The sequence below is a fragment of the Oryzias melastigma genome, linkage group LG16, assembly GCF_002922805.2.
Source record: "Oryzias melastigma strain HK-1 linkage group LG16, ASM292280v2, whole genome shotgun sequence".
In the NCBI taxonomy this organism is placed as follows: domain Eukaryota; kingdom Metazoa; phylum Chordata; class Actinopteri; order Beloniformes; family Adrianichthyidae; genus Oryzias; species Oryzias melastigma.
In genome coordinates this window covers 10,274,945-10,287,509 of record NC_050527.1, presented here as the reverse complement: position 1 = coordinate 10,287,509, position 12,565 = coordinate 10,274,945, and the positions used below count along the sequence as shown (strand labels likewise).

At 35.9% G+C, this 12,565-nt stretch overlaps 1 protein-coding gene across 1 annotated transcript in view; it reads left to right on the top strand.

Annotated features, from left to right (window-relative positions):
* Positions 1-12,565, top strand: part of osbpl3b (oxysterol binding protein-like 3b) — a 34,823-nt gene that overhangs the window by 8,321 nt on the left and 13,937 nt on the right. The window contains exons 2-4 of the mRNA XM_024268304.1: positions 6,666-6,832; positions 11,650-11,766; positions 12,358-12,411. Of these exons, the coding sequence (XP_024124072.1) occupies positions 6,737-6,832; positions 11,650-11,766; positions 12,358-12,411 (267 nt within the window). The 5' untranslated portion in view covers positions 6,666-6,736. The remainder of the gene's footprint in view (positions 1-6,665; positions 6,833-11,649; positions 11,767-12,357; positions 12,412-12,565) is intronic.

The window sequence follows — 12,565 nt, the reverse complement described above, 5'->3', positions numbered from 1 at the left end:
ACAAATGGTGGATTAGTGTTGGCTCTGGTCCATGCTGGAGGTTTCAGATGAACACACTTTTGTCTAACAGAGGAGGGTGTGGAAAATAAGAAGCTTAGATTACACAGAAATGAAGCCGACAGCGTGATCTTTGCTGCAACGTCATTCTCTTAAAATAAGTCACAAAATTTGATATATTTTTTTAGGTTTTTGACTCCATGTTGTTGAATTTGTTTGTAATAATTTCATAGAAACAGTATTGACTTTAAAAATATGTTTTTATGATTTTTTTCATACTTATAACCCCGGAAACAGATTTTAATTAGATTTTTCTATTTCTTTTCATAAAAGTTATCTTGTTTGTGTCATTCTACAGTTTTACTTAACAAGTGCCAAGCTTGGACAAACCCTCACCATGTCATTGCTAAGACTGTGATCCATTAAAAACAGAAAGTGATCCAGTCCAGAGCAATCTTCAAATGAATCAGAATCAAGAATCAAACACGAGAAGGTGTCGGTTACCTTAAGAGATAAGATTTAAGCAGGAAACAAACAGCAAAGTGGATAATTGGTTCTCTGTCTTTGGGTCCAGTCTGTTGAAAACCATGTGTTTTAAATAAAAGGAGAAAAAAATGCTCACCAGCCCAAAAAAACGTTTTCCTCTACCATATATTTAGTTGTGTAAAGCAAGAAAAAGAACCTCTTGGGCTTTGATTTAGAAGGTAATGCATGTGTCTCAGCCACGCTTCTTGTTTAATGAGAAAATTGTATTTGTTGTAGGAGCCTTGAAGCAGCATGTTTCTGAATTTGTCTGAAGTGGCAGTCTAGGTGACCAGCTGGGTAATAATCATGTTTGCTCAGAGGAGCAGCACATGCCCTGGAGCAGGGGTGGGCAAACTTTAGACTTATGGGCCACAAAGGGTTCTGCACCAGGAGCAGATGTGTGACATGTTTTGGTAGTTGTTACATTTTGCTACTTTTCTGCACCCTGTCTCATTTTTATGGGTGGAGGTGTTACATCCTGCTGTGCTGCACCTTTTTCCACACCCTGTCATTCTGCTCACCTGGCAGGTGGGGCCAATGTTCCTGATTGGCACCTGTTGGCTATTTAAGTCAGAGGAGGTGCCCTCAGGAGTGGGAGTGTTTTGATCCCCCCTCTCTACCCCAATCTCATTTTAGAGGGAAAACTTGGAGAGAAGCAGCGTTTATGTGATGTTGGAATGATAAAAATGTTCAGAAAACACACATGAATGTCAGAAAAAGAATAAAGAATTAAATGCAAAATAATTTTCTGCACCTAAACAAAAATCAATGTATTTGTCGTGCACCATCTATGGGGAGACACAGGGAAAATAAAACATTATGAAGGATTATGAATAAATCTATTCCAGTTATGGAGGCCAGATTAAATAGTTGAATGGCCTGTCAGGGATCTTGATCTGGGCACAACCCACATTTTAAGTAACTGAGACCTAAATACAGGCGATCGCAGGATAAAAAAAAAACAAGTAAAAAATAAGACACAGAAAAGAGAAAAAAACAAAGAATCTAAAATGAAGCAACTGAAACTGTAGACACTTGGAGAACTAGCCAGGTAAAGCAACTTGATGCAATGTAATGGACAAAGATGAAACTCAAATTACTTAACACGAAATGTGTGAAAAATGACCTGAACCCTGGGGCAGGCCAAATTGTTAGAAACTTACAGGTTTCTTAGAACTGAAGAGAATGCAGGGTTTTGCCTAAGGACACAATCGATCCTAGGATTTGAACCCCCATGTGAGCTGGAGAAAAGGAAGAAAATTGTGTAAAATCCATGTATTGTGAGTTGGCAAAACAGCCTCCTGAAAGCAATTCTCAAAGAAAAAGAAAAAAAAATCTTGATGACTAATGTGTGAGAAGGTTAAGCTCTTTGATATGTGATTGTCAGGGGACTGGTGGGACCAGCTGGTTTTCTTCTTTTGTGCTTTTTTTAAATGTTTTCCCTAGTCAGAGCTCGCTTTGGGCAACATTCTCTGTAAATGAGAGGATGTTGGATATGAGTGATATATCCAGGCAGTTTGTCCTCTGGGGCCACTGATTCACTCCTTAAACTACAGACTCACGGGGCATGTGATGTGCATTTAAGAACGTGCTAAACACATATATTTAAATACCCATATATAGTGGGATTAAAAATATTTAGTCGGCCAGTAATCATTCAAGTTCTCCCACTTAAAAAGATGAGAGAGACCTGTAATTTTTATCATAGGTATACCTCAACTATGAGACAAAATGAGAAAAAAAAATACAGAAAATCACATTCTCTGATTTTTTGTAAGAATTTATTAGCAAGTTATGGTGGAAAATAAGTATTTGGTCCATAACAACGATATCAAGATCTCTGGGTCTCTCACAGACCTGTAACGTCTTCTGTAGGAGGATCCTCTGTCCTCCCCTCGTTACCTGTGTTAATGACACCTGTTTGAACTCGTTATCTATATAAAAGACACCTGTCCACCACCTCAAACAGTCCCACTTCCAACTCTACTATGGCCCAAACCAAAGAGCTGTCAAAGGACACCAGAAACAAAATTGTTGATCTCCACCAGGCTGGAAAGACCAAATCTTCAATAGATAAGCTGCTTGGTGTGAAGAAATCAACTGTGCGAGCAATTATTAGGAAATAAAAGAAATAAAAGACCACTGATAAGCCTCTCAAGAAGCATTCCAAGGTCCTGGAGTGGCCTAGCCAGTCTCCAGATCTCAATCCCAGAGAAAATCTTTGGAGGGAGTTGAAAGTCTTTGTTGCTCAACTACAGAACATCACTGCTCTAGAGGAGATCTGCATGGAGGAATGGACCAAAATACCAGCAACAGTTTGTGAAAACCTTGTGAAGACTTACAGAAAACAATTGACTGCTGTCATTACCAACAAAGAGTATATGAGATTAACTTTTGATATTGAGTGAATACTTATGTTCCAACATAATTTATACATTAATTATATAAAATTCAGACAATGTAAATTTCTGGATTTTGTTTTTTGAACATTTTGTCTCTTATAGTTGAGGTATACCTATGATGAAAATGACAGGCCTCTCATCTTTTTAGGTGGAACTTGCACAATTGGTGGCTGACTAAACTATAGTTTATGGGGTTCACACTGGACAAGCAGGGTGGGGCTTCTTCTTCCTCTTCTTTTTCCTACTATTTACTAGCACATCTCTGCAACTTACAGTTGGAAGAGGCTAAGTGTGAAATTTTGAAGCGGTGCAAATCTGGTAACTCTTGCTCCAGCTCTATTCCAATATATGAAAAACTTGGTGTCGTATAATTCCGCAGTTATTAATTTCTCCTACACTATCAATTTTCAAAGGGTTAGTACTTTCATTAATTAAAAGATGTTCGGTACCAAATCAGAGTCCCCAATCAATGGCTGCACGTTCTGTAAGCAGAGTCTGAAAATGGTCATAGACACTTGTGTAACTATGCGTGAACACAAGAGTTTTGAACATGAAAGCCTGAAACGTGCATTTACATAGACGTTAGTAGTTATTACATTCTCTTCTGACCATCAAACTGAGTTCAAGGAGCAATCCAAATCTGAAAGCTACTGAAAATGACACAAAGGAAACCGAACTAAAATCCTGAATATACATTTGCTGTTTAAATAACTCAGACATGGAGGGTGTAAAAAACGTGTGTGATGATTAAAGCATCATGACTGTACCCTCTGCAGTACCTGAGGGTTTTGGTGGCAACAGCACAAGAAATCTATTAGAAGTGCTCTCAAGATGGCTCATTTGTATTTGTTGGCCCGAGTCCTCCAGATAACACAGGCAGTGCTACAGATGTCGTCAGCTTTGCAGTGTCATTTATCATTTTCAACCTTTTTCCAAAGAGTGCACCTGTCTTCTTCTGTAAGTTGGATGATGGAGCAGCCTGAGTTCCAGCAAACATTTAAGCCAAGCAGTCGTGGAGAACATGCTGCTTGAAAATTACATAGAATTTTAAAGGAAAACATCCAAATCAATTGGTGGAGCGTCCCAAGTTCATCCCAAAAATGTAATTATCCAAACTTATTCATGCTAATTATCAGAGCACTACACGGTTATGCTTGAAAAATGAGCTATGCCATTTTCAAAAAGAATGCACATTTACAAGAAAAGCTGAGTGACAATGTGAAAGCAGTTTTGGACAAAAAAGTTTCCTTAGAAATAAAACTTAATGAAATAAGATCTACAGAGAAGTATGTTGCATGACTGGATCTGAACAAAATAAACTCTTTCATACTAATATAGTCACTTCTTAAACTCTAAAACCTGTAAGATTTTAATTCCAGACAAGTCATCAAGATTCAAATTAATCAGACATCATTTTCTGAGGCTGTAAGTCTCCCAATTGGTTTCTGTTCAGCAAAGCAATAGCCCGAACTCCCACTGTCAACATCCAAGAGAGTTTCTTGTAAATACAGAGTTCTTTCTTTATGTCATTTTAATGGTTCCAACTGTTTTTGGTATGAGAAAGAAAGAAATGTAGCTTTTGTTTACTGCAGGCGCAGCCCACACTTAAAAGGAGGAGAGAAAGGGGATTACCTTAAGCCTGCTATTCAAAACCAAGCCGAACAAAATGAAAGTTCATTTAAAAGCATGTTGCACAACCAGATTTGTCAATGTGAACACAACTTTCTAAATGATTCTGACGTGTCAATAACCTGTTAGACAGGACACAAAAAAACATTAACACAGCTGTTTATTAGCTTAGAAGTTGCATACTGGATTTGGAAAACTAATTAACATCGTAAAACTGTGATCTTACAAACTTAAGGAATTACTAGGTTGAGAAAACTGTGACTGTGCGTAAATACATTTTCTTTTTGTAAAAGTATAGAAACCTTTAGACAGAATAACAATATAAAGGTGAATTTAAAAACTGTAATTTGGCATTTTCTATTCTTTACTATTAAACTAACTTTGGATTTCTGTCAACACAATTACAACTTCTTTATTCAGCTTTGCACGTACATTTGGAACGTTGTGGTTCTCTGCTGTACCAGTTTAACACTAAAGCCAGCGCAGAACTGATTGATGAGTGAACCTTGAAGTTTTAACAATACAGGTCTGAGAAATTATGTAAAAACAGGGAGGGAACAATATGCTGTGTCTGTTTTTGTTCTCAGTCTGACCTGTCTGTTCTCCAAATGATTCTGAACAGAGATTGCTTGAGAGAAAAATGGATGAAAGCAGCTGGAGCTCTTCCAGAATGCATGACGTGTCTTTTCATGCATTTTTTCCTTTCATTTTCACTCTAACAACAAAACGTTTACTTAAGTTAATTGCATTATAGAGCTTATTGGCTCAAGGTCATACCAACTGCAGTACCTCTGACTAAGGGCTTTATCAAACAAAAAAAAATATTAATCAAAGAAAATGTCTAAAGTTAAATATATATATTTTCATTTTCATTTCTTGCATTTGTTGCTCTGGACATTGCATTTTGGTGTGTTCACTTTTTGTTTTAGCCTGTTGTTAGCTAAAACAAATCCAGATAATCTGAGGATTTTTTAACAAACTAGTCTCTAATAAGGTATCGAGGAACTGTAACAGAATCTTATCCATGAGTTAAAATGTGCTTAAATCACATAAAAGTTTATGTATTTATTGATTGATTTAATCATTTACAAATGATTAGATAATTTATCATCTTAAGTCAACAGTTTTAATATTTCCAAGATGGTACTGGCTACTGACAGATTAGCCTCTCATGTATTCTTTGTTTGGTTTTAAAAAACTATTTCCTGACAGGAGATTGATCAAAGGCATGAGACCATCCATAAAAAAGAAATTAGACCATTATTTTTCTTTTCCTCTGATAGTGTCATGTAGTAAGTCAGTAATTCCTTCGTCATGCTGAAGCAGTCAGCAGTCAGTCTTGCAGCTGCGCATTCCTATGAGTTACAGCATGAACGTGAACGTACCATGACCCAAAAAAGAAAAAAAGAAAACCTAAAAAAATCAGGTCAAACTGATTTAGCTTTCTTATTTTGCAGCTATTGTATTATGTTTTTGCAGTCTTTGGTTAATAAAACAATTAACATTTTTAAAAAGCTGAATTTTCTTGGGTTAGTAATATCTCATTGTATTGTTTGTTGTGAATGCAGCATATAATGTCTTTTTGATTGATTAAATAATTGTTCAAGGGAAAAAAAACATAAAAAAACCACATACATTTTTGCTTCTTTTTTTCTGATTTTGAAGCATTTATTACTTTTATTTTTAATATTTTCTTCCTCTATATTTTTTATTGGCTTAAAAAACATTTTTGCCTTTTTACTACTTAAACAATTATATCTTTAAGTTACAAAAAAAGTGCATGTATTAAGCTTAAATGAAGTCTATCTTTCCACGCTGCTGTTCGACTGCATTTCAAGCAGGTGTTTCGATTTATAAAACTAAATCCGGTCAATCCATCTTTCCTAATGATTTAGAAATAAATTATTTAAATATTTGGTCTGTGGTTTTTCATCCAGTCCTGTCTGTCAATTTGTTTTCCAACATTGAGACCATAGCTTATTTTCTGCTACACGATTGCAGAAAAACTAATCATTCTAAATAACCTAATGTATTTTTCAGTAAGCACTAAGAGGCTTTTAGAGGACTTGTCTATTCAAAGCATCTTTCTTGCTATACTCTCTCTCTCTTCAGCCTTTCCTCTTGGAGTGGAGAAATGTTCCTGGTTCTGCAGCTGTAGTCCCGTCTGGCCTGTTCACACCGAGATGAACCCAGAGGAAAGGTGCACGGCTTTACCGCAGAAGATTCCCTCCATGTCATCCAGCAACAGCAGCTCTTCTTCTAAGCATGACAGCAGACAGGTAGATCACAGAATTTTTACCTGGATTTAGGACCAGAAGACAAGTCTTAGTTTCAAACTCAGACAGTAATCTCACCAATCGGAGTCAAACAAACCCCATTTGATACGTAACTTTAACCAATAGTGATGTCAGTGAAACAGAAACATCTCAAATGTGGTCTGTGGTATATTGCACATAATTTTATTTTTCAGGAATAATGACTCTGGGTTCTTATAAGTTAAATTTGCCATAAACATTTTTGTGTATGACAACCTTTTCTAGTTTGCTGGTTTGTTTGTTCTCAGCATTTTTCTACAATCTATAGATCATTGAATTTTATTGCATTAGAGTTTGCTATTCCCTTTTGATATTAAAGAATTTAGAATTTCTAAAACGTCACATGTTCATATTTTTTCTTTGATCGTTTTTTTTTTTTTTTTAAAAAGCAAAAATCAAGCTGAAAAACAAAATAATTCTCCACTAATAAATACATGTTTCTGATTAACCAGGGTTGTGAAAATGCAATTAAAGATGCAAAAAAAAAACTTTGATTGGATGCATTTATAATTCTGATTCACAGAACATTGTATGCAATTTTTATAAATCCTGCAGAATTTGACAATTTATTAAAATAAACTGCTCACATGAGCACACTTCTGTTAAAATACTGTGCAAAACACATGCAGAAAAGTGTCATTAGAATATTTAGTGGTTAAAAACATGATGTGAAACTGTACTGTTTAAATGTTGGATTGGAGCTAATGTGATGTAGTTTGGACTAAGTGAGCTATGATAAGAGCCAAGCTCAGAGTAGATATGTGGTCACACAATACATTTATCTAAAATTGCAGCGATTTCTTCATTGAGGTGCTCATAAGTATAGTTAGGGAGACAGAGGTTGAAACTGTACTTTTTACTCTCTCCTTTCACTATCAATTCTTTTTTTTTTTTTGGTGGTTTTCATTTCTTTAGATTTTTTTTTTCCTGTCTGGATTTTTCTACATTCTAAAGTCTATTGCAGCATCGTTGCTTTTGCTACACTCCATCTTCATCACCATGGTTACTTCTGAGTGCAGCTACAGCAAAGTAATCATTCCTGGTTAATATAAAAAAATGAGTCACTATCAGTGCACCAGCGCAGAAATGAAACCTTTGGTTTACGCGCCAGTATGGAAGGATGCCGCTGATATGTTTAATTGCCATCATGTAAAACCTATTTGCAGTAACAGCTGCTGATGTTTCCACTCTGTATAAAGCAATGATGTTAGAGGAAGGAGGGGGTGTTCAAGGAAATAAAATCTGCTTTTTTAAATTTTTATTTTACGCTAGTATTACTTTGTACAGGTTTAAAAAAATCTGATAGGTTTATTTAATAGATTTTTCAACATAGTACCAAAAGTAACAACATTAATCTTTAAGCCACAATAAAGATGTTTTTGTTGTTGTTGTTTGTTTGTTATTTTGAAGCATTTACTTGTTGACTGACTATCATCACTCACATGGAACTGTCACTCAGCATCCTTTCATGTGTGTCCAGATCACATGAATTACAAACTTACTGCTATTTTGAAGGCACATTAAGTGTTTTTTTAACAATTGAATGAAGCTAAATTAAAAACATCTTAATTTAGAAAACATACCATTGATTCAACACATTTCTGAAATGATTTTTCCTAAGTTGTGTTATTTTAAAACCAAAAAAACTTTCTGTCAATTTTTTTATTTATTTATTTTTTTTAAATAAATCCATAGTATTGATCTTATTGTGATTAACTTGTCTAGTATATAAAAAGATGATAAAATAACAAGTAACTTGATGTTATCTTATCAATCTTATCTTGATCGGGTCAATTAAAATCACCTTTTATGTGAAAAATGCTTTTCTTAATCAACATTTCATTTGGATGGAATTAAAAAGAAAAAAACTATTTGGTTCTTTGAAAGTGATATTTAGCCCTACATTTTTTACAGAGGAAAAAAAGTACAATTTTTATAGTGAAAACAGAGAAAATGTGTAGAATCAATAATGCAATTCTGGGATCTGCAGTTTGTATATAAGACAAAAAATGGTACTTATCTCCTGGGTTTTAAAAGTGCATCAGCTTTAATCAAAAGCAAGCATTTTTCCTTTAATATTTCCTTTGGTAAATGCCAGACCTAACTTATAGAGCCTGTATATTTCAAGAATATCATTTATCCCCTGAGCCAATGATTTTGATATGCGGCATCATTCAGCAGGAGGAGCAGGATACTGTGCAGGTCCAGAGTTTTATGTGGACATTTGCTCTCTTTCCCAACATCCTCCAGGCAATATGTCACCGCTTTCTCTCAAATACCTATCAATCTTACCCGGGTAGTTTTTAATAAGAACTGCTGACTTTGTGACAGAGGAAAAAGCCATGAGGAGCACTGGAATAAACAGAATCCACCATAAGCCTCGTCCTTGTCTTTCCCCCCCATCCTGCTTTTTTTAGATGACCTCAACAGTGTGAAGTGATGCAGTTAGTTGAGCTAGAGCTGTTAAAGAAACACGCTGAGACAACAAACTGTGAGCACCTCAAAGCTCTGCCAGACTCAAAGTCTTTCAGGACAGCTGGATGCAAACAGGAGAGGACATTTGAGATAAAGCACTGCAGGATCCCCGTGATTTGTTTACATAAACAAGATCCGGATTAAATTTGACAGATTGGTTACAAAGAATCAAGAGATTATTGCAATGTAAAATAGAGATTAGCTTCTTTAGCACTGAACTGATTTATGGAGCTTAAGTGGGAAATGGATGTGTTCACGTCAGGTGTTTGCAGAGCTTTCCTGGAAATCTCACTAGTAAAGAACAAGCACCTGCTTGGATCAGCTCCTGATGAAAACTCATAATCCTTATAAATCTTCTGAAAGATTTGCACCAGATATTTCTAATCCCAGTTAGAAAATAACAATTATGATTCAGATTAGAGGGTGACTCTGTAAAGCAGACTATGAGGTGTAAACCCTTGAACTAGACGTCTACTTTGAGCTGCAGTCCTGGGACTGAAACTGTTAGCAGAGATGAACTTGTTTACTCAAACTTTAAATTATTTATTCCTTCATGTCAAAAACAGTATTTACTGGGAACTTGGTGTATTCTGCACTTTAGTCAATAGTACTGTATGTATTATGTATGTTTACTGCATGAGTGTTTCAGGTATGTTTTGCACCTTTACTATTTGCTCTAGTAAAATGCCTCTTATGTGTCAGATAAAGTGCACACTTGAAAAATGTCCTTCTCAGAACAAGATAAAACATATCAAATATAATTGCTTTTCTCGTTATAAGTGAAAAAAATTGCCAATGGAACTAGTATAATTAATCTTAGTGAGATTTCTTTAAATTAATTGTGATATCCTACCGTTTTAAGTCAAAATAAGCATTAAAATTGGCAGTAAACATTCATATTTAAGTATATTGCTAAAGAAATTAAAAAAAATAAGTGTCTATTTCTCAAACAGGTCTTTAACCCTGGAGAAACTATTAAGTCTATATATATATATATCCCTTCTTTTTAACTATTGTTTTAGTTTTTTCATAATATTTTTTGCCTGCTGTAACTGGTGCTATCCAAAATGAACAAACAAATTGTCAAATTTATTTTGAAAGCTCTGAAGTAAATAGTTTCTTGGGTTCTTTAGGGTTCAAGTTCCACTCCGGTCATTCATTCATTCATCTTCCAGACCGCTTCTTCCCATTCGGGGTCACGGGGGTGCCGGAGCCTAACCCGGCTACTGAAGGGCGAAGGCGGGGTACACCCTGGACAGGTCGCCAGTCTGTCGCAGGGCCCACTCCGGTCATATTTTGATCTATTATTAAACATTCCCAGTGCTCTTTTAATGAATTTTAATTTGACGTTTTTAGACAAAACAAAACAACCAATAAAGACGATAAAGTTTCTGCAGAGCTAATCAGAAATTTGCCAGTGATTTGCGGGTGGAATTGTTGGTGCTGAAGTAACCTAACATTATCGACAATGATCAAAAAAGGAGAGCAATATTGGAGCTATCCAGCTTTACAGCTTTGAGTCAGGTTCCAGCTCGGAGGAGGAAAACGAAGACGTTAATGGATCAATTTGTCTGCAAGTGGACACATCGGAATGGAGCAGAGCAGGGAGAGTTTGTCCCACCCATTTTAATTTCTACGTTACAACTAAGAGCTTTTTCAAATGGCATTTTTTCCATCTGCTCTTGATTCATCACAATATGAATGAAAAAAAAATAAGCTGAAACACAGTTTTAAACTTAAATTCTGTATGACTTCCATTATTAGAGAAATGCTACAAGAAAACACCAAAAACAATTTTCATTGGACTGGGTCTTTTTTAAGAGCTACAATAATCTACATTTTTTCTAGACCATAATCTTAAAAAATTTAGTTACACATTTTAAAATAAATTTCTCTTTAAATTAATATGTAAGCCTGTGATTACTTTTAAAAATATGCCCTGCTGTTGTTAATGCATTTGTACTGTACTATCCAGTTTCCTTAATTCTAGCACGTCTATTGTTGTAATAAGACCCCTCACTGTTCACAAATTTTACATTTATAAAAGGTGAAAAAAACAGTTTCATTACAGATGATGGTTGAAAATATATTTTTTTAAGATCAAATGACTCCCTGAAAAGTTACTTCTAAATAAGTTTTATCTTAAATCAAGTAGGATTTTTAAAATAGAAACTAAAAACTACTTAGTGAGATTTAGTGTTTTTGCAGTGTTTTGATCCATTCACAGGATTGTTTTCACTCTGCTGTCAAAGGTTTCAGAGAAGTTAAGTGTTTGCTGAAGTCTCATAAATCTTGTGCATCTGCAGGACAGCTGGGAAATGGTGGAGGGCCTGTGTGGAGGCTTCAGCAACACCCTGGAGCCCCAGAAACAGGAGGGCTACATGCTGAAAAAGAGGAAGTGGCCCATGAAAGGCTGGCGCAAGGTATAATAAATCGCTTCCTTTAGGCGTCATAGCATTTCTTTATTAACCTGTGACAGCCTCAATTCACCTCGACACTTTTCAGGTTCTGTTTATAGACCTGCTGACATGAAGCGTTTGGGTAATTGAATAAGCCGAGTGAGCGGGTGATTTCAGCTGCAGGAGTCACACATGACCCTGTGTCAATGCCTGCTTCCAGATGCTCTGAAAGCTTTCCCGCCATGATAATGCTGAGACTTCTAGGTGTTCCACTCAGATGCATTAGCTGATGGCGTCTTTGTTACTGGAGCTGTACGCATTTAGTATCGACTTCCAGTCAGAGGTGTCTGCTTTCAACGGCCTGATTCTCTGCATGTACACTAAGAGCCTCAAGAATTACATTTAGAAATGGAGCGTTGCATCAGAGTAAAAGTAAAACTAATAAATGCAGGGAAGATGAGTCTGGGATGACAAACGTCTCTTGACCTGAACATTGATTACATTCACTATCAAGAGGCTGCCTCCGTCAGGATCTCAGGCTCAACATACTTCAGGCTGGCTGTCAGGATTACGGCACGTTTTTCTCGTTGCATCTCATTAACTCGCTCTTCACAGAGATACTTCTTCCTTGACAAGGGTACCCTCAAGTATGGCAAATGCAGATCTGATGTGAGTACGAAAACACCAAAGCTTTTATAATCATCTTCCAAAAACTAATGAAAGTGTGTTTTTCTGTAAGTCCTCATTTCCATGTATTATTGAAAAGCGCTTTGCTTCAGACGTGCAGAAAGTCACTTTGCCCTGGTCAACACGACCTGTTAAC